Source organism: Polyodon spathula, chromosome 2, assembly GCF_017654505.1.
Source record: "Polyodon spathula isolate WHYD16114869_AA chromosome 2, ASM1765450v1, whole genome shotgun sequence".
Classification (NCBI taxonomy): domain Eukaryota; kingdom Metazoa; phylum Chordata; class Actinopteri; order Acipenseriformes; family Polyodontidae; genus Polyodon; species Polyodon spathula.
In genome coordinates this window covers 82,491,362-82,516,926 of record NC_054535.1, presented here as the reverse complement: position 1 = coordinate 82,516,926, position 25,565 = coordinate 82,491,362, and the positions used below count along the sequence as shown (strand labels likewise).

The following is a 25,565-nucleotide window of genomic DNA, read 5'->3' as shown; positions in this document are numbered from 1 at the left end:
CGAAAGTTTTGCTTACCGCGCAGAACGGTACGCGCCTCGCAAATGGCCGTTGTGCCGAAATTGTGCCAAGTTGCGTCCTTTTGCACGTCACAACCCATTCTGCGCTGTGCAGAAATAAAATGTATGCATCGCGCAATATGGGGGGAGTGGCCGACAATATGCGTGATCCTGGCGTATTCGAAGGTATGCGCCAAGCACAAAACCAGGTTTGTGACGCGCAGAATAAGGATTGTAAAAGGACTGCGTTAACTCCACGCACACTACCATTCCAGCACTGACTACAAACAGGCAACAATGGGAAACGTGGGTAGAATGCAGCGTGTTCGTCGACGTGTGGATGTGAATGATGCACAGAACACCCAGCATTAGCAACCACGACATAGGCGAAGATATGCTGAAAGAGTTCATAACCTCGTTGATGCGACCTGCTGAGGAACATATTAAATTCCCCAGTACCAGAGCAAACAGTGAGGAAATAATGTAGGGTTTTTATGAGGTTGTGCACTTGCCGCGCTGGTTGCGGCCTATGCAATATCTTCCTATTTTTTTTTTTTTTTAGTATTTTAGTAGATCATCAGTTCTATAGTATATATATATATATAATATATATATATATATATATATATATATATATATATATATATATATATATATATATATATATATATATATAATCCTTGTAGTCAAATTGAGATTAAAACCTCTTTTAGGAGTGAGACATAGCCAAGCAGGTAGCTGCAAGTCAATTGGACAACAAGAACAAGCACACAATAAAATGCAATTAAGACACAGGCAAATCACATTTAAAACAATAATCAAAATACACAAAAGTACGTAACTCAACTGCTTAAAACAATTACAAGTCTCAGTCACGAAATCATGCAGTTTACTATTAAATTGCAATAAAGATATCTGGGGCTGCAGCTTTAGTTTGGACTGGAACTCATTCCAGGACCATGGGGCATAATAAGCAAAGGATCCTTTACCAGCCTCAGTACGCACATTTGGGATTCCAAAATTCAAAAAGAATGAGATCTGAGGCCGCGGTTACTATGGGAAGCTATAAGGTATTCATTTAAATAAGTATATTCATGTAATTTACATTGAGTAGCCTTATATACCAGAATGTACCAATGCTTCAACCTGCTTAAAGCCAAAGAAGTCCAGCCTACCAAATTGCATAATATACAATGATGAGTATTCCTTTTGTTCCTTTAAAACTATTATCATATGGTAATGCATCAGTAATTAAAAACATGAGATGCAAATATATTCTAGGTGAACATTCAATATGCACATAGCACAATCAAATTTGAATTGGGCAAAAGCCCTAATTCGTCTGAATATACCAATATATGCGCGATAATTGCGACGCGGTAGAAACAATAACAGCGCACACTGGCTCAAACAGTGTCGGAGTAACAGTCCACTCTGGAGTTAGGTACAATAGTACAAGTGTACAATAGTGCAGACACCCCCACCCCCCACCCCACCCATTCGCCCACACACACCGGATGGGCGGATCATTTCTGTGTTTTATCACTGAGTATTGTATTGATATGATGGACAGCGGTAGTGTGCTTACATATACAGTTATATGTGTTCTTCACTGCTCCACAGGCATATCCTCATCCAATGTGTGCCATCAAAATATAGAAATGAAGATTGAGAGAAGGATGAAGGGGGTGGGGTCCTGCCTGTCTTTGCTGTGTGTTGTCACACATTTGTAAATTAATTTTATAAACACGTCAAACACCCATCTTGTGTCCTGTTGCTTTATTAATCTATTCCATAGATTGCTGTGTATTACAGGTGTAGGGGTGGGCAGCTGCACTTCGGAGAGCCAATCACTGTCAGGGCACTCATGCTGTGAAAGGCATGCTTACGTTTTCCTAAAGCCAGACCGGTAATACGATCAACCAATCAAAGACCTGTATTTTCTCTGAAGCAGTCCATTCATAAGTTAGCTGAGGTGGGACAAACAGTTCTGTTAACTGTAATTTCTGGCTGTTTATGCAGCTGTCCAGTCTGCTGAATGTCGATGTTGCTAATTGTACAGAGACTGTTCATTTATTGAGAAATCATAGTAGGCTACAATTAACATTTTAGGGGCTTATTTAGAATTAATTATTATTCTTACAGAAAAAAAATCCATTCCAGCGATACTCAAAACCTTACAAACTGGGCTTAATCATGATGTTCAAATAGGTGAGTAGAATGAATAACATAATGCATTTCTATGTATTGTGTATGTAAAAATTATTGATTGATGTTTACTTTGCAGTTGAATGAACTTGTTACATCTACAAATCAAAGAGTGCTCTACCACAGTAGACTTTGTCACGGCACGACTTTATTGTCACAAATTTATTCTGGGTGGTTCTGAGTTGCTCGAGTATTTAATTTCGCCAATTTCTCTCTGTATTGGAACTTGCTTAAACAAAAACTGGATTGTCTGCGTTCACCTTGTTAACATTATTCAGAAATACCATTCACAAAATACCAGATCCATTGTTAAACTAATCTGTGGTAGGAGGGTCCATAACACCTTCAGACTCTGGGTCCACAAATTTAGATATAAGTCATATGTTAAATATGGGGACTGTAGGGGATATAGAGACAACAAAGATCTGTACCAAAAAAGACGACCACACTTCAATGAGGATCTCTGTCTGTGTGTGGACCAGGCAAAGTAATGATGTAGTTTCAAAGACTACACCTGCTTACAGCAGTCAGGTTTATTTAAATACTTTATTTTACATTTTACAATGTAAAATAAAGTATTTAACTGATTCAGGACTTGGATGACACACAGGTATAATGTCAGAGCACCAACTTGCTGTGCTGTCTAATAAAACAGTCACATTTCAGATCTATTTATGCAGTGCCATAGTGTACTGCAAGAAATAAATACAGAAAACAGCTAACTAGCTGGTACTTCTTCATTATGTTTTATGAGTCACCAATTGTATTTAGTCAAAACTGAGCAGGGGTTGTCATGACAACCAGGTACTACCTGTTGTACAATTGACCGCTGCATTTGTATAGCTTCCTTGGTGGGATAATTTCTGCTCTACTTTGAACCCCTGGCTACTATGATCTGTGAGGTTTAACGTTTCATACCTAGAAGGCCTTACCTGGTCTTGCTCCTGCCTTTATTGAACAGTTGCTCGTTCCTTGTGTTGTGCCCTGCAGATCTTGGTTTATTGTTGGAGCAGTTAGGCTCTCTACTCAGGGACTAGATGCTTTTTATAACTAGGCATCTCACTCTAGAATTTCAATCTTTCAGAACTAATTTGAAGACTTTTTTTATAGATAAGCCTTTGGAACTGGTAGGCCATGTATTATAATGTTAGTGTGTAGGTCTGTCTTTATTTGTATTGTAATTGGCATCTGTTTTGCCTGTTTTGTACATCACCCCTTTGGGTATATATTTCATGGTATATTTCACCCTTGCTGTGCTTACATGTCAGTGTAAACATGCCACTTCAGATAGAACCCATTGCCAGCCTGGAAGATTTCTTCAACACAGGAATGTAAAATAATGCAATGCCCTGCTTACTTCTGAGTGTGATCAATTACAGAGGGCTAGTTCAGCCCCAGGCTAAAAATCACAAAGGCACCTGCCACACCCCCTCCACGAAGTCAGACACATTTTCTACATTTTTGCTACTTCCAGCTGAGAGATGCAGATATTTCTGTATATTTCTTTATTGTACCAAATCACTCCATGTGTAGCTCAAGTTTACTCCAAAGGACTTGCTGTGACCAAACAGCAACGATGCAGAATCATGATATCTATAGTGTAGCATTTAAAATATTTTCATATCCTGACCCAACATAAATCTATCAATGTAAGTGGATTTGGGTGCACAGAAGACTGCTACAGTAATGTATTCAACAGTGCCCCCCTGTGGCACATTTAAAATCTATATACAGCTGTTTGCTTGGCAGATTCTTTTTCATCTGTCTCTGGTGTAAAATGACAGGCTTTATCCTGCTTGCTAAAGCTTTGAATATCTAGTACAGTATGTTTTTCTGCATTGTGCCCCCTCGTTACACATCACAAAAAAGTGTGAAGGATTCTTCCACAGTAATGTAAGTGGTGCAATTTGCTGTCAACAAGGCCTAGTTATTTATAAACCTAATTTGATCAAATAGTGAAGAAATGAAGGAGCACGCTATATCATTGCAGCCAATTGATTAGCAAAAGGTTAAATAGAATAGCATGATGTTTTAATAAAATATGTGCATTTTTAATTGACAAAACATTTTAACTTTCAATCATGGATATGCACTGGTAATACTGCAACAAAATCTTTGTGTTATAATTAAAACTTGATGCAATAACACTCGTTGAAACATCTTAGGTTACCAAAGATGGCATCAAGAAAGTAGTGTCAAAGATTTTGTGGCTGTTTGTAGTTTTTGTATATCCTACTGCATACTGGATGTATGTAATGTAGGTTGTCCCATATCCCTATGCACATAAGTACCTGTGTTTTGGTCATGCAAATGATGTAGATTAATGATGTGACCCTTTTATAGTTACGCTTTTGGCACCACTTAGTGGCTGAAAACTGCAGCTGTCTTAATTATTATCTCACCTAATATTTACAACATAAAAGTTCAAATTTTAATATTTTTACTTTTCCTAATTCGAGGGGGTGGGGGGTTAATACTTTGATTTATTTTTCCTACTTCCCAAAATATGTTTAATATAGGTTTCAATATTCAAACATTATACTTAACAGTTTGAGGAATCCACTTTTGTTTTTCTAAATTAAATGCACCGTTGATGTTGCAGTTCTCCATTACTTATTTCAATATTTATCACATTATTCATTTTTAGTTTATTGTGAAGCAGAGATTTATACATTGTTATGTATTGTGACAAGGATGGCTTGAGCGGTGACGTCAGACCAGGAAACGAATCCACTACACTACACAGTAGTGTTACGGGGCGACACGCAAATATGCTCGATTTTCTTTTATTGAATAAACAAATAAAAGATTTCAAACAAAACAGAACACTCAAAGCAAAAGGCAAGTGGGCCAAAACAAACAATAATGACAACAAGGTTGTTCCAGCATGAGTAGCAATTGTTATTTTTATATTATTGCTTTACCTCCTCTCTCTGACTGTCGTTCGCCTCTCTCTGATTCTCTGACTCTCGTTCACCTCTCTCTGATTCTCTAATTCTCTGACTCTGATTCTGACTATGACTCTGACCCTGACTCTGACTCTGACTCTCGTTCTCATCTCTCTGATTCTCTGACTCTGACTCTTGTTCTCCTCTCTCTGATTCTCTTGTTCTCTGACTCTGACTCTGACTCTGACTCTCATTCTCTTCTCTCTAATTCTCTGACTCTGATTCTGACTATGGCAGCCGATGACCTAACAGAGTTCCACTTCTTTTCTTCCACTTCTTTTCAGCCATACACAAGAAACTGCGGTTGCTAAGGAATGAAAACACTGGACACTGGAGGATTGGAAAAACATTGCCTGGTCTGATGAATCCCAGTTCCTGCTGTTTCACGCTGAGGGGAGGACTGGGTATGGAGAAAACCACATGAGTACATGCATCCATCCTGCCGCATGTCAACATTGCAGGCTGGTGGTGGTGGTGTGATGGTGTGGGGTGTGTTTTCATGGCACACATTGGGTCCCTTGATAAAAGTGGAGCAACGTTTGAATGCCACAGGATATCTGAACATCATTGCCAATCAGGTGCATCCCTTCATGGCAGCAGTGTATCCATCTGCTAATGGATTTTTTCAGCAGGATAATGCCCCATGCCACAAGGCTAGGATTGTCCAGGAATGGTTCCACGAACATGACAGTGAATTTAGCTTACTGCGGTGGCCTGCCCAGTCACCAGATCTCAATCCAATTGAGCATCTGTGGGATGAGATGGAACGAGCAATTCGGATTAGATATCCACTACCAGCCAACTTGACACAACTGTAGGAAGCATAGGAGTCAACTTGGGCCAGCATCCCTGTGGAACACTTTCGACACCTTGATGAGTTCATGCCCTGACGAATTGAGTCTGTTCTGAGGGCAAAAGGGATATTCAATATTAGCAAGGTGTTCCTAATGTTTTGTACACTCAGTGTGTGTGTGTGTGTGTGTGTGTGTGTGTGTGTGTATATATATATATATATATATATATATATATATATATATATATATATATATATATATATATTCACTATATTTGATTGGTTGTAAAATGAACTAAACATTAACTGTTATCCAAAAAATGTGTTTACAATGTGTTTGCCAATGAAGCTAAGAAACGTTCTTATTAAAACTGCCATATGGAACTGCATACTGTCTAGCTGCAATATGTAATACTTATACTGGTAGCTTGTCAGTTTAATTGTGATTTAAGGCATAAACTGCAATATGCCTTAACTGCAATAATTAATGGCTCCACATTTCAGCACACATGTTAGAACGACTGGCTTTAATCTAGGTCATAATAGAAAGAATGTCAAGGGAAGTCAAGCTCACATACAACAGAGGCACCTGCTCTTAATTAAAGCAAAGTACTACACCGTGAAGCAGCTCATTAAAAGTTCAACTTTATTTAAAGTACTGCTGTAGCTGTATTGGAAAGACAGCTGAGGGTTAAAAAGTGAAAGTAGAAAATATCTTTGTTTCAATTCTGAGTGGTAATGATTTCATTTACTCAAATATTGTGCTAAGGTGTTTTGACTGTGAGTTCAAGGGCTGATATTCAGTTCAACTTTCTAATCGTATGTAATGTAGACTAGATCAATGGAATTTATATCAGTAAACACCAGTACCATCTAGTGCCTGATTACTAGTTGATTATTAGATGGTGCTGCTCTCACAAATAAAGACACTTTGGCTGATCCAGCCTGTGTGCTCTGGACCCCCTCCCCACTCACCTCTTCCAGACTGCTGCCCGTGCTCCCTTTCATCTCCTTTCTTCTCAACACCTCTCTGGCTGTTTCCCCTCTGCCTTGTAGTCTTAGGCCTGCATCACCCCATCTTAAAAAAAACCCTCCCTGTATCCCTCATCCCTCCAGAACAACCATCCAGTCTCCCTTCTCCCGTTCCTCTCTAAAACCCTTGAGCGAGCAGTACACTGCCAGCTCTCTGCTTTCCTGTCAACACATTGTCTGCTTGATCCCCTCCAATCTGGTTTTCACCTGACACACTCTACTGAAACTGCTCTTCTCTCTGCCTCCTCCCTTTCCTCTGTCCTAAGTCTCCTTGACCTCTCGGCAGCCTTTCACATGGTCGACCACTCTATTCTCCTATCCTCCCTCACTGACCTGGGACTCTCCAACACTGCTCTTGCCTGGTTCTCCTCCTACCTCTCCGATCGCACATACCAGGTTTCCTGCCATGGCTCACCATTTGCCTTTTGCTGTCTTTCGACAGGTGTCCCCCAAGGTTCCGTTCTGGGACCCCTCCTGTTTTCTCTCTACACTCGCTCCCTAGGTCCCCTTATCTCCATCCATGGTTTCTTTTATCATCTCTATGCTCATGATGCCCAGATCGTCCTCTTCTTTCCAGCTGATCTCTCTATCTCTATTTCTCTTGAATCCACAACCCTCTCTCCCTCCTCATCCACTAAGAACCTCGGTGTCACCCTCGACAACTCATTCTCTTACTCTTAGTACAGCTTTACTCTGGCACACTCCTGTCGCTTCTTCCTCAGCAACATACATAGAATTCACCCCTTCCTCCCCGACTACTCCAAACAGCTCCTAGTTCAGGTCCTTGTACTATCCCACCTTGACTGCTGCAACTCCTGAGTCTGTCCACTCCAGCTCATCTGAAACACTGCTGATAGCCTTGTCTTTTCCCTTCCTCATTTCTCCCATGCTATATGCTGCTCCACTCTCTCCACTGGCTCCCTATTGCTGCTAGCATCCAATTCAAAACTCTTGTACTCGCCTATTGCTGTCTTGACCTTTCTGCTCCCTCCTATCTCCAGACTATCATTTCTCCCTACATCCTATCTCACCCCCTCCGGTCCTCCACCACCAGCGGATTAGCTGAACCCCCATCCGCTCCCCCGCTTCCAAAGCCTGCTCTTTCTCCACCCTTGCCCCCCAGTGGTGTAAAGACCTGCCCACGGATATCAGGACTGCTCAGTCTTTGACCACCTTCCGGCACCTCCTCAAGACACATCTATTCAGACATCATCTGTAAACATCACAACTCTTGATCATACTGGACTATATGGCACCCAAATGTACCAGTACTTGCATCAGCTTGCACTTGCACTGCACTGCTCTATACCTTGCCGTATTCTACTACTGCTCTTAATTATAACTACTTCCTGTATCTTGTATTTGACTTTACTCTTCTAGGTATCCGTATTCACGTTGTTTGTAATTCCTCTTATTGAAATCATTATCTTCCATTCATTGTACCTACTATTGCTCATACTGGACTTTACTCGTATAAGCAAATATTTTTGTTAACTGCTTTTAGTTGAACTCGCTCTTACATGTAATTATTTACTGTAATCTCTATTTTTTGCTCTTATTTGAATTTGATGTTTTGCTACTGATTTTATTGCATTTTATAACTGCTCTTATCTGTAATGTGATATTGTGAAATGTGATACTTTGTACTGTGATATTTTGTAATAGTTGTAAATCACCCTGAATAAGGGTGTCTGCGACGAAAATAATAATAATAATAATAATAATAATAATAATAATAATAATAATAATAATAAATGAAATACAGTTGTGTGTACCAATTATGAAGCCAGTATCTAATTTGGTCTTATAATCGGTCACCGATCTTAGGATCCCAGTTCAATGTGAAGGGTTCTGTTATATTTTCCCCAGTTTCCATAACAAAACAAGATGACATCTCAAATTGTTTATGAAAGCTGAAGTAGCAGGGGGGCTGGTGGTGGCATGACAGTTACATCTGCTCCCCTCATGGGAACTATTCATTGATCAGAATGATCAGCCAGTACTGTTGTATACAAATTCAAAGCCCAATTTTCTCTATAAAATGCAAAATTGTAGTCTTATACCTAGATAATGTCAGAATAAGTGGTCTCACAAATAAAGCATTGATTTTATGATAACCTTCTGTACTCCCCATCAAACATTTTCTAGATGCCCCCATTTTTTCAGGACATTGTTGTTTTGGTACATTGTTTGTAAACTTTACTGTATTTAAATATTAATTTTGCATTGTAACCCTGTAACACCTGTAAATCGCCATTGTATAAAGGTGTCTGCAAAATAAATCAGTAATATAAATAATAGTTTTTTTTGTTTTTTTTTAAATCTTGGCCACCCTTCTCGGTGGTCGGTCCAATCGGTTCAGTTAGGTACAGCACAAAACATATATATATATATATATATATATATATATATATATATATATATATATATATATATATATATACATACATACATACATACATACATACACACACACCATTTTTTTGTGATTGTGTTATTATACTTATTTTAATTGCTTCAGAGTTACAAAAGAGTTTTTACACTCTGCAAATCTGTTAAACCTAATTATACACCATCCAAGTAATTTTCAAGTCAGTCCGACAATGCATTTTTCACTTTCTAGGATCCATTGAAATACTTCAGTGACGTTAAGAAGTTGTGTATATTGTCAGATACCAAAAAAAGAAAACTAGTTACATTCTCATATTACATTGGGTCGCACTATCTCGTTCAACTTGTGCCTGTTACATCTTTGGAGAAATGCCACAATCGTATGAATCACGTTTGGTATTATTCTACCATAAACTTGTCTTCAGCCCATTGCTTGCTCACACACTTTGCTAACAACGCTTGCGCTATTCCAGCACAGCAGCAACGATGACGTTAGTGTGACGTTTGCGTACACGAACCAAGATGGCGTCTGGTCAGCAGTGGGTGTTGGTGGAGATGGTGCAAGCTTTTTACGAGGTAATAAGCTAAAATCTCAAAACTCTATCTTCCTAAACTACTTATTTTAGATGTTTCAGATTGAGTTTTAGATGGACTTTTGTATTGAAAAGGTTCGTAGATTGTTGATAACTCTAAATAAAACTGTTGAACTGGATTGCCACTTCAGGAAGTGTTGTCGAGACTACCGGTTGCAACTGACAGCAAGAACAGCCGATTAATGTTTTGAACTAAGAGGTAGGAGCCAATCAGCACAGCGTAGGGGCTGGCAAGAGGTGCTGCGACCTGCCCAATGTTACTTGTGAAGGTGTGTGTTTACTGAGGAGAGATTACCTGGATTCTTATTGATTTCTACACATTTTGTGTACATTATTTAAAATAATTCGATATATACTTGTCGAATATCTATCTTCTGTAACATTGGTCATTTCCTTTTACTAAATAATATATGTTAATTTCAGGATTAGAAATCCAAATCCAGTATCTCCATATTAATAACGTTTTGATTAATCGGATACATTTAAAATAAAATGAATTATAATACAGCCTACAGCCTGCCATTTCCGCTACACCCTTTGAGTAATTACACGTTTAGTTGCCTTAGTTACTTAGTATAATGTAATCCCGTTCTTGTTTATTATAATTGTTTTGTATTGTTTTTGACTCTTGTTATTAGTGCAAAACATATTACCAGTATAATTACAAACATTATTTATTTATTTATTTATTTATTTAATAAATGATCCCTAAATCAATTTACTAGTATAGTTTTAGGCCAAACGTTAGCGTTTTCTCATTAGGTATTGATTGATCAAGGAAGTTTATTGACCTAGAAAGGGCTTGAATTAGTTATCAAGAAAGGATGAGAAGCTGAGCAACAGGCCCTCTGAAATGTTGAAAAAAAACATTGAAAAATTTGTAATCAAATTTTCATTTTATACTAAACAACTGTTGTCATAATTTGTATTAATTTTGCTACAATATTAATTTTATGTGTGTACAATAGTGGAATCAACACAATATATTTAGCTGGTAACCTTTGGTTGGCTTGTCATTATCACAATGGCTTGGATCCTTGTATGTTTAAGGAAAACTTCTATTGTAAACATGATTAAATGTTGTATGTATGTAATTTGAATTTATATCATAAAAAATCATATATTTCTTTACCCAGGCACCTGCTTACCATTTGATTTTGGAAGGATTCCTTATCTTGTGGATTGTCAGACTTTTGTTTTCAAAAACGTACAAACTTCAAGAACGCTCTGATCTCACAGAGAAGGTAATAAACCCATCAGTAAATATTTACTTTTATGTATTTTGAAAACATTCCTTTTTGGATGACTTACTATATTAATAATGCAACTCCACTATTTTTGTTATTTCAAAACTTAAAAAGCAGTTTGTTTGTAGTATATATTAGGGGAGTGCTGATACTTGTACTTGTATACCTTTAACACTAGAACCGCCGTGGTTATATTCATACTTAAACCACCGCTGGCAGTTATTATGACGGATACATTTTAAACAGCATCAACATTAAAACGAAAGACAAACTATCAGATACAACTCAAGCACATCATATAAAACATCTACAAAACTGTACAAACTAAAGTAGTTTTTAATTTAAAATGAAAGTAACATATGTTTTCTCGTGTGTGTGTGTGTGTGTGTGTGTCACTTGGTGCAGCGCATAATCCAGGTTGAACTGCTGCATTGCGTTGCAGTTTTCTGATCGAAATGTTTCTGCCGAAACGCTGTGGCTGGCTTCTGATGAAATCTTGCCTACTGATTTTCCCTGGTGCATTCCTTGTACAAAACAAATAAATTGATGGCTGCCAGGTCGAGTAGAGATAATAGGCTTGTGTGTGTGTTTTTTATATATATATATATATTGTAGGTTATTTTCAAAATAATAACATGTATTTTAAAAGGAAGTCAAAACGACGGCTTTTGCAGTTCTAGGTTGGTGGGATTATAACTTTGTTATTTTCGTGCCTTTGCAATGCTGTCAGGGTATTTAATATGTGTATTTAGGAAAAGTCATAAACAGACAACCGCATAACTATCAGACATGCAGAATAATTTAAATTTGAAAACCTCAAAACACGCCTATTTATTAATGTGTGGATTTAAAAGCACGAAAGAAGGTGCTCTTCCCTCACCTTTACAATTGTGTACCAATCAATGGCAGTTAAGTTATGCATTGAGTATTTTAAAAGCCGATTGGAAGCAAATTTTCCTCTCACCCAGGAGCTGACATTTTTTACTTCAGTACCGAGGCTGTGAACTGACAATGAAAATATGTTGCAAAACTAGCAAATCAACTGATTCGTCACATAAACGTGACCTTTCCTTAAACCTCATTTGAGCTACAGCTGTGGACAGTGTGATATGTATTTCTTTTCAAATGGATAAAAGAAAGGTAAGAGGATTAATTGCTTATTCTGTATTAAGTAGCACTGGCAGATTGTTATTGATTGATACTCAATAATTGTGTAAATAGCAAAGTCTTAAGCAATGTTTTCTTCTTTTTAGATTTTTTTTACACCACTTCTGTTGGTCATCATATCTTTGAAAGTCAGAAGTTAAAGAATAATTTAAGTTGTAATTATTATTCTTACAACTGGGGCAGAATATTGCAGCGGGCAAGTTATTGGATGCGCTGTGGTGTACCTGAGTTCAGACAAGACTCTGGGAGCTCTGTTGAGGGCACAGATCTTCTTTGAACTTCTCAGTTTTTTTTTTTTTTTTTTAATTCACAAGGATGCTGTTTTAAATCTTACATTTTGGACTTTCAGGAAAAAGAGGAGTTGATTGAAGATTGGCAGCCAGAACCGTTGGTCCCTCTTGTATCAAAGGACCATTCTGCACCCAAATATGACATTGTTTCAGGGTACATTTATCTTCTTGATTGTTCGTTGTTACCCAGGTTTCAGTTTCATGAGTTGTTTCTCAGGCCTCTACAGTCAGTCATTTAGGAAGACAACTTAAGAGACAAATAAAACCAAATAAGCAGTTCTGTGGTTGGTCTCAGTTGTTTCTTTCTAAATTTGCCTTTTCTTTGCTTACATAAGCTACTAAACCGACTTCCGTCACAGAAGTGGAAATGCAAATGACAATAACTTTGTACCTTAAGTATTTGTAGTGCATGTTTGAGTTTATAATTGAAATCCTGGAAAAGTATATAGCGCACTTTGCATGTTTAGCTTATTTTTTGTTTTCTTATTGTAGACCTACAAGCCATAAGATTATTTTGAATGGGAAGGAGTGCATTAACTTTGCCTCATTTAATTTTCTGGGACTGCTTGATAATGAGCGAGTTAAGGTGGGTATTGTTTATAACATTATAGCAGAGCACTTAGCCTCATTTGTTTCCACATCGCTATATTACTCATTCAGTGCACCATAGGGAAAAAAGTTCATTTTCCTTGCTTTTTTGAAGTTTTAAAGAAAGAAGAATTCTTTCTTTCACTGGACAGTACGTCTCCTCTCAGACCTCTCTCTCTCTCTCTCTCTCTCTCTCTCTCTCTCTCTCTCTCTCTCTCTATATATATATATATATATATATATATATATATATATATATATATATATATATATATATATATATATATTATTGTATGTGTATAAATAGAAGGCATAAAGTGCATCACAATGCTTGTTAATAGAGGTGCAAACCAACATAAAGCAATTCTATAAATTTAACAAAAAGTCTTAATAAAGGTCCAAATACTTTTATCTCTGTTGGCAAAGGCTTGTAGCTTGATGGTAGAGCTTTTACAGACATCTTGGCTGCACAGTCATCATATAACTTCTATTTATAAGAACTGCAAGTTACTTATTAAAACTTATTGCATTTTACTTTTAAAAACAAAAGCAGCACACAAACAGATAGCTGTACACCACAATGCGTTTCGGCAGGGTATCCGTAAATGTTTTTAACAGTAAAATGCAGTAAGTTTTAATAAGTAATTTGCAGTGGTCATGGTCTTATAAGTAGAAGTTATATGATGACTGTGCAGCCAGGATGTCTCTGAAAGGTCTACCATCAAGCTACAAGCCTTTGCCAACAGCGATAAAACTATTTTAATCTTTGAGACTTTTTTTTTTTTTTTTATATATATATATATAATATATAGATCTATATTAAGGGCTCCCGCATGGTTATCTGAAAACCTGTGTTTTAAATTACCCGATGCTACCCACATCTCTTTACTATCCAGGTTTCAATTTATTAATTAGAAAATTAAGAAAATATAGAAAATATGACAATACAGTTGTAAGCACAGGTCTCTAGCCGGCATAATAAAGACAACGTTAAAACAAGCTTTTGTATTAAGCCCTTTCTTAACTGACACGATATCAATGTTTTACAGAAAACAATAACACACAGTGAGTGGTAAGTACGCCACAATAATAATAACTGCGACGACTATTCTCAGGAACTAAATCGGAAACAAAACAACATAACAACAGGGCTCCACAATGTGACTAATTTGGTCACAACTCTTTAGTTGATTAATCGGACCGATTAATTTGTTAATCGGAGCAGCCATTTTATAACCTTTCATACATAATAGGAATTGAGTACTTTAAGCCTCCAATGAAAAAGTTTAACAGTAATGAAACAGACTAAAAGTGAACCACTTATTTCAATAACTGAGTAGTAGTAGTAGTATTAATACTAACCCTATATCCCTGTTCAGAACAAAGCTTTAACATCTCTAAGGAAGTATGGCGTTGGTACTTGTGGTCCAAGAGGTTTTTATGGAACATTTGGTAAGTTCACATATTTTAAATTCTCGACAAAATAGGGACAGGGCTATTATATTGTCACATTTTAGGATAAGTGCATATTAAATAAAAAAATAAATACAGTACATTATTAAGAATGAAGGTAACACTAAGTTTACTCTACTTTAACCTTAGAACATTGCATTGTAACACATACATCATGCTCCTGAAGAGTTCATAATAAATGCTTTGTTATAATGTAACTAAATTATTGGATGTTGGTTGAAATTCCAAGGTCTCTTTTTTGACGAGTATTGATGTTGTTCTTTCTTTTCAGATGTTCACTTGGAGTTAGAAGAACGTCTAGCTAAGTTCATGAGAACGGAAGAGGCCATTATTTATTCATATGGCTTTGCAACCATTGCCAGCGCTATACCTGCATACTCAAAGAGGGGGGATATTGTGTTTGTGTAAGTATTTAGAAACAAACTGGCTTATTGGGTTACCATCAATTGCAATCAGAGGATTAAGGACTTTTTTTTCTTCTTGGCTTTTGTATTGAAATACAAAGGTTAAAAAAAATCTTCCAAAAATGTAGTTATTGTTATTATAATGTAACATGTTTAGAATTTGCATGCTAGAAGCGTCTCTTTTTTCTTTACACCTTTGTTATAAAACTAGTAAGAAACAACTTGTGCTGAGGTACAAGCAATTCCATTCTTGTTGCTTCTTACAAGTTTTAAAACCTTTGCATTGTTTTTGTCCTTGTCAGAAAAGTGAAGGATCAACTGGTGCACACAGAACAAAAACTGGGTGCATAGACAATAATTGCATCAAATGTTGATTAAAAAGTAATTATAATTAAAAATGTACTCTTAGGGATGAAGCTGCATGTTTTTCGATTCAGAAGGGGTTACAAGCCTCCCGCAGTAATATCAAATATTTCAAACACAATGATATGGATGACTTGGAGCGTCTTTTGAAGGAACTAGAAACTGAAGATCAGGAGGTTAGTTCTAATTGTGTTGAGAGAAGAACACATGTTGTTTGTTGTTGTTTATTTGAAACACTTGATTAAGAGGTCCCAAATGTACCAGGTTTGGAACACCAAGCATGTTTGGTTAAATAAACGACAAATCTCACCAACATGGAAAGAGGGCTGTGTATCACAAGCACACACCTCTACTAACTTTTCCAGTTGGATTTCAAACATAACCTGTCACTTTAATCCATATTTGTATAACGGTCTTTAGAAGTATTGATTCTAACAGTACCAGGGATGAATGTTCATAATAACATTTCTTCCATTTAATTCTCTAGAATCCTCGCAAAGCACGTGTGACTCGCAGATTTATAGTCGTTGAAGGGCTCTACATAAACAGCGGAGACATTTGTCCACTCCCAGAACTTGTAAGATTGTTTATTTGTATATATTTTAAGGTGACTGTACAAGCTGCGGGCCGTTTTATAATTTGAGCTTGTATTTGTTGATTTCTTCAAGTTTTGATTGCTTTATAATTATGGACAAGTAAAATCTTTGACAATGTAAAGTCTTAAACCTTTTTTTAAATATTAATTTAGGTGCAGCTAAAATACAAGTACAAGGTGCGGATTCTTCTTGAAGAAAGCCTGTCCTTCGGAGTTCTAGGGGAACATGGACGAGGTGTCACTGAGCATTTTGGCGTGAACGTAAGTCTTTGGAAAATACATCAAAATATGACGGTATTTCTTCATTTTTATACATGAGCATACTCTAAAATAGAACTGGAGTTTAATATCTTTCGGAAATTAGATTACCAACATATTGTCTAAATAAACAGAACCACAAGCCTCTACCTGTGTAGGGTCATTCCATGGTATTTGTATTTAAAACATAATAACACTTTGATTTGATTATTTCTACGAAGCTTCAAACTAAAAGTGGCTGTGTGGCTTTGAAGATAAGGGGAGTGCGGGTACGGATTGACAGAAAACTGTTGAATAGTCAACAAAACCACAGTCGGAACAATTCGACAGAAAAGCCAATACCATTTTATTAGGCGACAACCATTTCAATAATTAGTTAAGTGCAGTATTTCAAACATAACAGAAAAGGGCTTGTAGTTTCAATTTAGCACTTCATATTGTTTGCTAAAAGTAATACAATTATACATTTAACAAAGTTTTCAGAATTACAAATTAATTTCCACGTAAACACCTTAGTAAATCTCCATCAATTACACAGACATCAGATTTAAACTCAGCTTTTGCATTTGTTTAGTTTTATCCACTGTTCAAACAAGCTTGCAGCCCACTTACAGTACTTCTTGATAACCGATCACTGGCAATGATATTTAGGTCTTCATCTGTTTTAGGTTTGGCAAAACGATCAATAACTTTACTTTCCATTCCTGGTTCACATTCCTTAGTTTTTTGCATTTCATTTTCTAATGGCACTTGTATGTTCTACATCTAAAACCTAGTCCTTGCTACTGTCTTCACATACAACAGACTGTAAGATCAATTCTTAACTCAAATTCTGAGTAACTCATGACAACATTCCCACAATATGAGAGACAAACATTTTAACAGTTTGAACTAAGCGTAACAACAGAGCAAAAACCAAATCTAATTAACAATCAATTGAATCACGTTATCAAATAAGTATCAATTAGGAAGTAATGTTAAAGTGGCATAAACAACTCAAAGTGTTGAATCAGTAAGAAAGCACAGTCTCTCATCCCTTGAAGTACACGAACCAGTGAATTATTTTTAACGATTCAACACTTAATGTTGTCTGTCCCTTACATACATCACAGTGCACCGCTCAAGCATCTAAAAAGCTTACTAAAAGCTTTGAGTCTTGTAGTCTTAAAATACTAAGAACATTACTGGTGTCATGAACTTTAATTGCTTTTATCTGTAACTGTTTTAGATTGATGACATTGATCTGATCAGTGCAAACATGGAGAATTCCCTGGCATCAATTGGTGGATTTTGCTGTGGAAGGTCATTTGTTATTGACCATCAGGTAATTCAGGATGTATTTGTATATTAAAAACTTGTGAGTATGTCAAGGTGGTATGCCTAATCTATATCTGAGGCTGCTGAGCACCAAGCTATATAGGAACTTCATCTGGAATTTTCTTTTGGGTAAAACTCTTCCATATATCCTTATGAAGGTATAGCATTTCTCAGGCTGGCAGTAGGATCCAAAATGACACGCATAAAAACTCTGCCTGTCACATGCTCTTAAGCAGTGGTTTAGTCAAGTGTATACGCAGGTAAATGGCGTTTACCCACTTTTAATTTGGGCAGTATAGCGTTTACTCACTTCCATACAAAGGATACAGAGTTTACTCATTTCTACTCTCCTCTGACACGATATTTTAACAGTGAGCATCTGTGTTGTGTTGCTGCATGTAAGAGTGACAGCTGAGAGCTGAGAGGTGTGTGTGTATGTGTGTTCTGTGATCTGTTAGGCACACTGGACCTGCAGGGTGGTGCTAGTAGCCTTCATCCTAGTCTGCGAAAGGACACTCGCAGAACTGTTCATGTGAAATGCACCATCGGGTCTGTGACTGTTCATGTGAACTGTACATGAGAAGGGAAATAACTGTGTGGATGGGCTCTGGTTGGCTAAGGGCAAGTAAAAATGTATCTGTTCAAGTTTCTTTTCAATCTCTGTTCAACTCTGCTAAATGGGCGTTTTATCCACTTTTTTATTTACCACTACACCACTGCTCTCAGGTATGTTTACAAGAGGGATACCCAATAAAAAACCCACTCATCTCTGCCACTCCCCCTCTGATTTTACAATTGTTTGATTTCCAATTAATTACACTTGACTTCTTTCTTTTTCAGCGACTTTCAGGACAGGGTTACTGCTTTTCTGCCTCTCTGCCACCCATGCTTGCAGCAGCAGCAATAGAGGCTCTTAACATTATGGAGGAAGATATAGGTATTTCATAGAAGTATATATTGTATGTAGTTACTTAGAATCTACAGCTATGGCCAAAAGTTTACATCCCTTAGAATTTTAGTATTGAGACATTAAATATAAACAAACATATTTTAGATGTGTTAACATTATGTAATCAAAGAAACTACTAAATAATATCACAAAAGTCTACCGGAAACCATACTAATAGTGTAGTATTTCATGTTCGATTTCGAAGTGTCACAGTTTTCAATTTGTCAGTTTTTCTTTCAGTATATGCAAAGTGGCATGTAATTCAATATGTTTACGTAACGTTATTCAGCAGGTTTCATTTTACTTTATGAAGCAAAATTTATTAATTCTACAGGATGATGCAAACTTTTGGCCACAGCTGTACACATTTTGGACATAATACATGTGATATTTGAATAGGGACCTTTGACTACACACAAGTTGTAGTTTCTTGGAGATAACACAGTGAGTTTGGCTTTCAGGTTGACAATAATTGACTTTACTACCTTACAGTATTTATATAGAAAATGGAACATTGAATTTCTGAAGATATTCATCGCCCTTCTTAATTTATTTATCCTGGTTTCAGGCATATAGGTTTTAATTTAAATCATATGCAATTATTGAAACGTTTACATTGAATTTGTCTTAGAGTAAGTAGCGGGGTTCCCAAAAATAAAGCGTTGCACGTCCCAACCTATAAATAACATACCTGTAATTTTTTTTTCATTAACATCCTGACGACTTGTTATACTTATTATTTTAAAGTCTTTCAAAGCTGTCTTCAAGAAAAAAGTCTGCTCTAGTGCACTAATAGTGTAAGGATTGTTGCCCACATCATCAAACAGGAAACACAGAAATTATGATCCATGATGTACAGTCTTCCTGCAGTGATTTTGAAAAGAGCTTTGAAACCAGACTTTAAAGTTGTAAGTGTAAAAAGTTGTCAGGATGTTATCAATGAAAAGAAAAATTACAGGTGTTTTATTTAAACAGTTGTAGCAATGTTTGGGGGTATAGTGCTATATTTTTCGTAACCCCACTGCGCACTCTTTAAATGTAGTTGATCTGCACTGTGTGCAGGATTTATGTAGAAATCCATTTTTATTAGAAGACTGATTTTTGTTTTGACCAAGAGACTTTTTTGTGTTAAATTGAACAAACTGATTTTTCCTGAATTTTCTAGACATTTTTAGACTGTTGCAGGATAAATGCAAACACATCCACAATGCACTACAAGGGTAAGTTCATATTTTAAGTCTGTGTAGTTATTTTATTGCCTTCAAGTTCATTATCTAACAAGGCAGAGGTTTGATACTTGAACTGATGCGTGTTGTTATGCATCTAGTTCTCTTGCCGATAAGCACTGTATATTGGTATTTTATATACAGCACAGCATTCCTATTCTAAGTACATTGTAAAAACAAAAGTACTTCACATTTAAATAATGTATTATATATGTTTAAAAACAGCAATATGACTGTGGAGTACAGTAAAAAAAAAAAAAAAACGTACCGAAATACATAGTATTAGTGTTTATAGTAGCCAGCTCAAAAAACATCATTTTCTACTAGATGCTAAATCCAAAACTGTTCAGTGTCTTGAGGTAGATCATCATCATCATCATCATCATCATCATCATCATCATCATCATCATCATCATCATCATCATCATCATCATCCTTATTCTCTGTAGTGGGTGCATTTAACATGTTCTTCCACACATTTGCCTGTGGCTTTCACTTCATTCCGTGCTGAAGCACAAGTGTAGATGGCATGCTGTAAGGTAACACTTTTAAGTACACTTTGCAGTGATATTCTTTCTGTCGTTCACAGTGATTTTCATTTCATTGCATTCACCGTAATGACATTTTGCATGAACGCTTGAAGCTTTTCACAACTTTTTTAATGTCAGAAACTGCTTTTTCCAATTCCGAAATCGTCGACGCTCTTGCTTTGACTGTCACAATGATCAATAAGGTGAAGAATTGTGTTTGCTGAATTCTTTCATTTTGCTGCAGCCATTGAAATGTAAACCTTGTTTTTACAATATGCTGTATATCAAAATAATGTATGTTTACTGGCATTGAACTACAGTAGCTTTACCTCTTGCAGTTAATACTGACTTTGCACATGTACACTACATTTCCCGGGTAATCTCTGCTATAACTAGTCTCTGATTGGCTGAAGCTACATATACAATAGCTACAAAGCCTCTGGGGACATCAGCGTTGTTCAGATTTTTGATCAGTCCAGATTATTGACGTTCAGAAATGCAGTGTTTTGCTGTAATGTCAGGGCACCTCCAAAATAGTGAAAAATTAAAAAAAGGCTTTAAAATATATTTTTGTAAGCAGTTGACTCACAGTTCAGAGTTTGGATTGTGTCTTTCTACAAGTGGTGGCCTAACTTCCTGACCCTAGGAGCCACATACCAAAAGTATTTTAAATACTAGCATTGTTTGTTTTAATTTTTTTTAAATTCTCGCCATAATTGTTATGTCTTGATGGCATCAAAATACACAAGAACAAGGGATAGAACTGTGCAGAGCCTGCCCACCTTCTGTGTAGTGTTTATTGTACTGTAGATCTACAGTTTGTTAAATGTAACACTGGCACTTTTCCATTATTTCTGTTTGTACTATATTCATTACGTTATATTGAAGCTAAATACGATATCTGCCTTGGCTTTCACCAAAAACAGCACATAAATAAGGATTCTTTTTGACTAGTAAAGATCTGAATGCTCAGTAAAAAAAAAAAAAAAAAAAGTTTTTTGCATCGTTTATTAAGTATTTTTGAGAGCTTTATGGATGGCAAATGCACTTTATTTATTTCAAAGGAAATTGCAGTACCTGCTCATGGTGAGATGCAAGATTTGTAAATATAATAATTTTAGACTTGCAATATAACATTTAATTATGCATTCCCTCGTCTAGCGCCAGCACTCCAATTTTATAAAAAGATTAGTGCATCTGAATAAGGATGTTTGTCATACAAAACTCGCTTGAGTCGTTACACCAGCTCACCTTGTTTTGTGTAAGCAATATGTTGCAGATGAGACACAGAGGTTTACCACTGTTTTCAGTGAAAGCAAACTCTTTCTCCCTTTCTGATTTAAAGCCTCGGTTTTCATCCTCACACTTTTGTTTATTACTCGTAGAGGGTTTACTCAATGCCATTGTCGCCACTAAACGAGCGAGCACTTTACTCAAAATTATGAAAATTGACTTTCAGATGCACAGCAGGTGTTCTGTGTTACCTAGAAATCTGAGGTATTTGCACAAACATGATTCATTTTTTTGTTTGGTTATTGTGAGACGGCTACAAAAAATGTTGGCGTAAGTATCATTTTGGATAAATTCATTAACGTATACTTTATTATGTACAGTTGGTTTTATCTGTCTTATATTGACCAAAACATTTTGAGGTGAAGCACTATTTTAGTCTATTAATCTGTGCTACCGCGAAGCCAGTTTTCAGAACACCGGCATTCACTCCAGGTGATCACAGTAGCCCTGAGCCGTGGTTTGGCCACCTCTGTTTTACGCTTTTTAAAATTGATTTATTGGAAAACACGAAGTACTGTATATGCAACTTTCCTTGAGTGTTTACATATCAGATAACAAAACTAGTCTATGAACTGTGTGGTTAACATTTCAGAAATAATAAAATAGAAACAACCCAGGAAGCGGCTATAATTTAGAAAAAATTCTAAAAATTCTAAATTCTGATAGACCACAAACAATACTTTAATGTTGAACCAGCACTAAAATAAATCAATAATGGTTTTATGAAAGCCGGCCTACATAATTATAGTTGATATTCTTGGATCTAATATTTAGCTACATGTTTGTATTTGGAGCCTTCCCCTTTTATTATTACCATAAAGAGCTCTCATGTACCAAAGTGAACCACTTTTTTTTTTTTTATTGGCATTTACTGTACATGGGAGGCGAACAGTTAAGTGGACTGCCCTGTAATAAGGGCCCACTGTATAGCCAAGTGAGGTCAATATTTTAGGTATGTTAGTAAGTGCTTTCAGATGGTATCTGAAAAACATTAATAATTTGTTTGGGTTTCTGCAGCATTTGTGGCCTCAAGGTGGTTGGTGAATCTATCTCGCCAGCTTTTCATCTGCAGCTGGAGAAGAGTACTGGGTCCAGGGAGTTGGATATCAGGTTGCTCCGGGGTATCATAGATTATGTAAGTAGGAAGAACATTTTAAATTCAAATGTCAGACTAAACTTTTTCCTCTAAAGTATAGAAAAAACAGTTTATCCCTGAAGGTTTTGGGTATACTATTTAAAAATCCTGTTATTAATGTACAATTTGTGTCAATTTAAATAATTTGATCAATATAATTGCTGCTGATGCTACTTTTACAATCTGAAAAAAAGCATACAGCCCTTGGTATTTTTGATCATAGATGACCAGCACAGCTACAGACTTGTTAAATGTATACTAACCACTGTAATTGCTTAATCCACATAGATTATTGTGAACTCTACATGCTTGCTGAAAAGCAATATAACAACGTATGTACAATGTATATTTGTATTTAGTGTGTGAACAGACAAATTGCACTTACCCAAGCCCATTACCTGGACAAAGAGGAGAGATTTCTGCCACCACCTAGGTAAGGGCACTTTTTAGTGTTGGTTGGAAACTCAGAATGTGGGGAAGATCTCTATCAGCGTTTTCACTTCAGATTCTGAAGCTTAGCAGTTGGGTTTGCCAACTTCACATGCATTATATTATTTATATTGATTGTCAGATATCTTGTATCCGTTAGTGCTCCACAGAAAATAACCTTTTCACTCAGTGATTAAATCTCTCATATTTCCATTTTACTAAATGTTAACAAACCATTTGACCTGATGTGCCATACCCCTTAGATTAGTGTATAGTTGGTGCTTTGTTTAAAGATATGGCGGAAGTTATATTTATAATTCATATTAACCACACAAGACAAATGCTTGTTTTATACACACACACACACACACACACACACAGATTTGTCTTTTTCATAGTTGAACTTCAGTTTGAGACTTTTACTATTGTACAATATTTTTCTTTTTAACCATAAAGGTATTAATTCAGATTTTGGTTCTGTTCTAGTGTATCATATTTCTTAGTATCTCAGTTTTAAACACAAGTGGAACCAGCTGTAACAGATAACCGAAACTAGTGCAGCGTGTCATTCACCCATATGTTTACGTGTTTCCACAGTATTCGAGTAGTGGTTACAATTGAACAGACGGAAGAGGAGCTGGAAAAAGCAGCATCTCTGATTAAGGAAGCAGCGCAACACATTTTTCAGCAAAGTATCCTCTGACATTGATGCCAAAGACCTGGTTTACAGTGCATAGGATTGCGGTGTGCATTGAGACCTCTACTTTAGAAGCAGTTCGATTCTTATCGCAGCACATTGCCGGTCTGTTCAATGAAATGTCAAGAGCATGCCAATGAGAATCTGTTAAAATGACCAGTGGCAAAATGAAAACTGTTGTGAACCTGTTCCAATCCCAATATGGAGCAGTGCACAAACTATTTTTTTTTAATAAGACAATTATAGGAGTAATATGGTTGTACCAATGATTCCATTTTGTTACTTTGGGTTGCAACAGTAATATGTGAAACCCACTTGTTTCACTTAAAATGTGTAAAGGACCAATACATTACAATATGTTATTTAGGGTTGTACTGAGTTCTCAGTTTTATGAAGTAGTGGTGAGAAGCCAGATGAAGTCTGTCTTGGATAGATGGCAAGTCATCGGTCCTTTTTTCTTGTTCTTTTAGAAGGCCAAAAGTTTGATTGTTGTCATTTTTTAATACTATATGTACGATACATATATATATATATATATATATATATATATATATATATATAATATATATATTAATATATATATATATAAATAGCATTAAGTTTTCTCTAGTATTGTCTTTTGTATGAACTTCTTGCTTTAATCCTTCTTAAACTACTGAATGCCCCATATATATATATATATATATATATATATATATATATATATATATATATATATATATATATATATATATATATATATATATATATATATATATCAGTCCTGCTGTTCTGCTTAAGGATTTTTGAACCAAAGTTCTAGTTTGTCTGTGTCATCGATTCTTGGTTATGAATAAAAAATAAAAATCTATATTTAAACATCACTTTTTTTACTATCATAACTCAATAGGATAAAAAAAAAAAAACTATCAGAATGACCTTTAGTGTTGCCCCAATCCCTGCTCCATACTGCTTTTCTTCCTGTGTCACTTCAGATTATATTGTTACATACGCACAAACCACAGGTGACATTTTATATGGCTGTTCAAGTACCTTTCTATGCAAAGATGTCATTAGAAGCTAAGTGATGATGAAGCCACCGATCAACAAGCCTGTGGTGTGGTTATAAAACTGATGATAACAATATTGGTCAAGCATTCTTTGCATGTAAATGCTACTGTACTTTTAACAAGGTATGGAGAATGCTTGTAAATACCAGAATACTGTTCTTCATCTTTAAGATACAAAGTAAATGAAATCTTCTTCCCAGATATGTTCAAGAAATGCATTAACACTAACTGTTATTTGTGCTGCAGTTCTTTTACTTTTACTGAAACTACTAGAAGAAATTGTTATTTTTATTATACTTACGATTGCATAGTGTGACCAATTCAAATGTACAGTTTTATTTTGTAAATGGACTTGGATGAGGCAGTGCTTTTGTACTAATCTTAGTAAGCTTTAGATAACACTATACAGATTGTAAAGACCACAAAGTTTTATTTTTAGATGGTGAAAAAGAAAAATCAGCATTCACTTGTTACTTTTTACGCACATTTAGAATTAAGAAACAAACATCATAAATTGCTTTTTTGATTATTAATTATCATTGAATAGTCTGATACATAAATGGAATGTACATTGTATGAGAGCAGTACAATTC

At 36.0% G+C, this 25,565-nt stretch overlaps 1 protein-coding gene across 1 annotated transcript; it reads left to right on the top strand.

The window, feature by feature from the left end:
• Positions 1 to 9,883: 9,883 nt before the first annotated feature.
• On the top strand, positions 9,884 to 24,379 carry LOC121302219 (serine palmitoyltransferase 1-like). Its single transcript, XM_041232054.1, has 15 exons — positions 9,884 to 9,945; positions 11,099 to 11,206; positions 12,726 to 12,820; positions 13,159 to 13,252; positions 14,634 to 14,706; positions 14,999 to 15,131; positions 15,541 to 15,670; positions 15,982 to 16,071; positions 16,243 to 16,350; positions 17,576 to 17,671; positions 18,505 to 18,601; positions 19,779 to 19,833; positions 22,680 to 22,797; positions 23,157 to 23,230; positions 23,824 to 24,379. The coding sequence occupies exons 1-15, from the start codon at positions 9,892 to 9,894 to the stop codon at positions 23,927 to 23,929; spliced, it is 1,431 nt and encodes a 476-aa protein (XP_041087988.1). The 5' UTR covers positions 9,884 to 9,891; the 3' UTR covers positions 23,930 to 24,379.
• The last annotated feature ends 1,186 nt before the right edge of the window (positions 24,380 to 25,565 follow it).

Coding starts and splice junctions, on each gene's coding strand:
- LOC121302219 (XM_041232054.1), top strand. CDS start 9,892: ATGGCGTCTGGTCAGCAGTGGGTGTTGGTGGAGATGGTGCAAGCTTTT. Junction 17,672..18,504: donor CATTTGTTATTGACCATCAG/GTAATTCAGGAT, acceptor TTTCTTTTTCAG/CGACTTTCAGGACAGGGTTA. Junction 23,231..23,823: donor AGATTTCTGCCACCACCTAG/GTAAGGGCACTT, acceptor GTGTTTCCACAG/TATTCGAGTAGTGGTTACAA.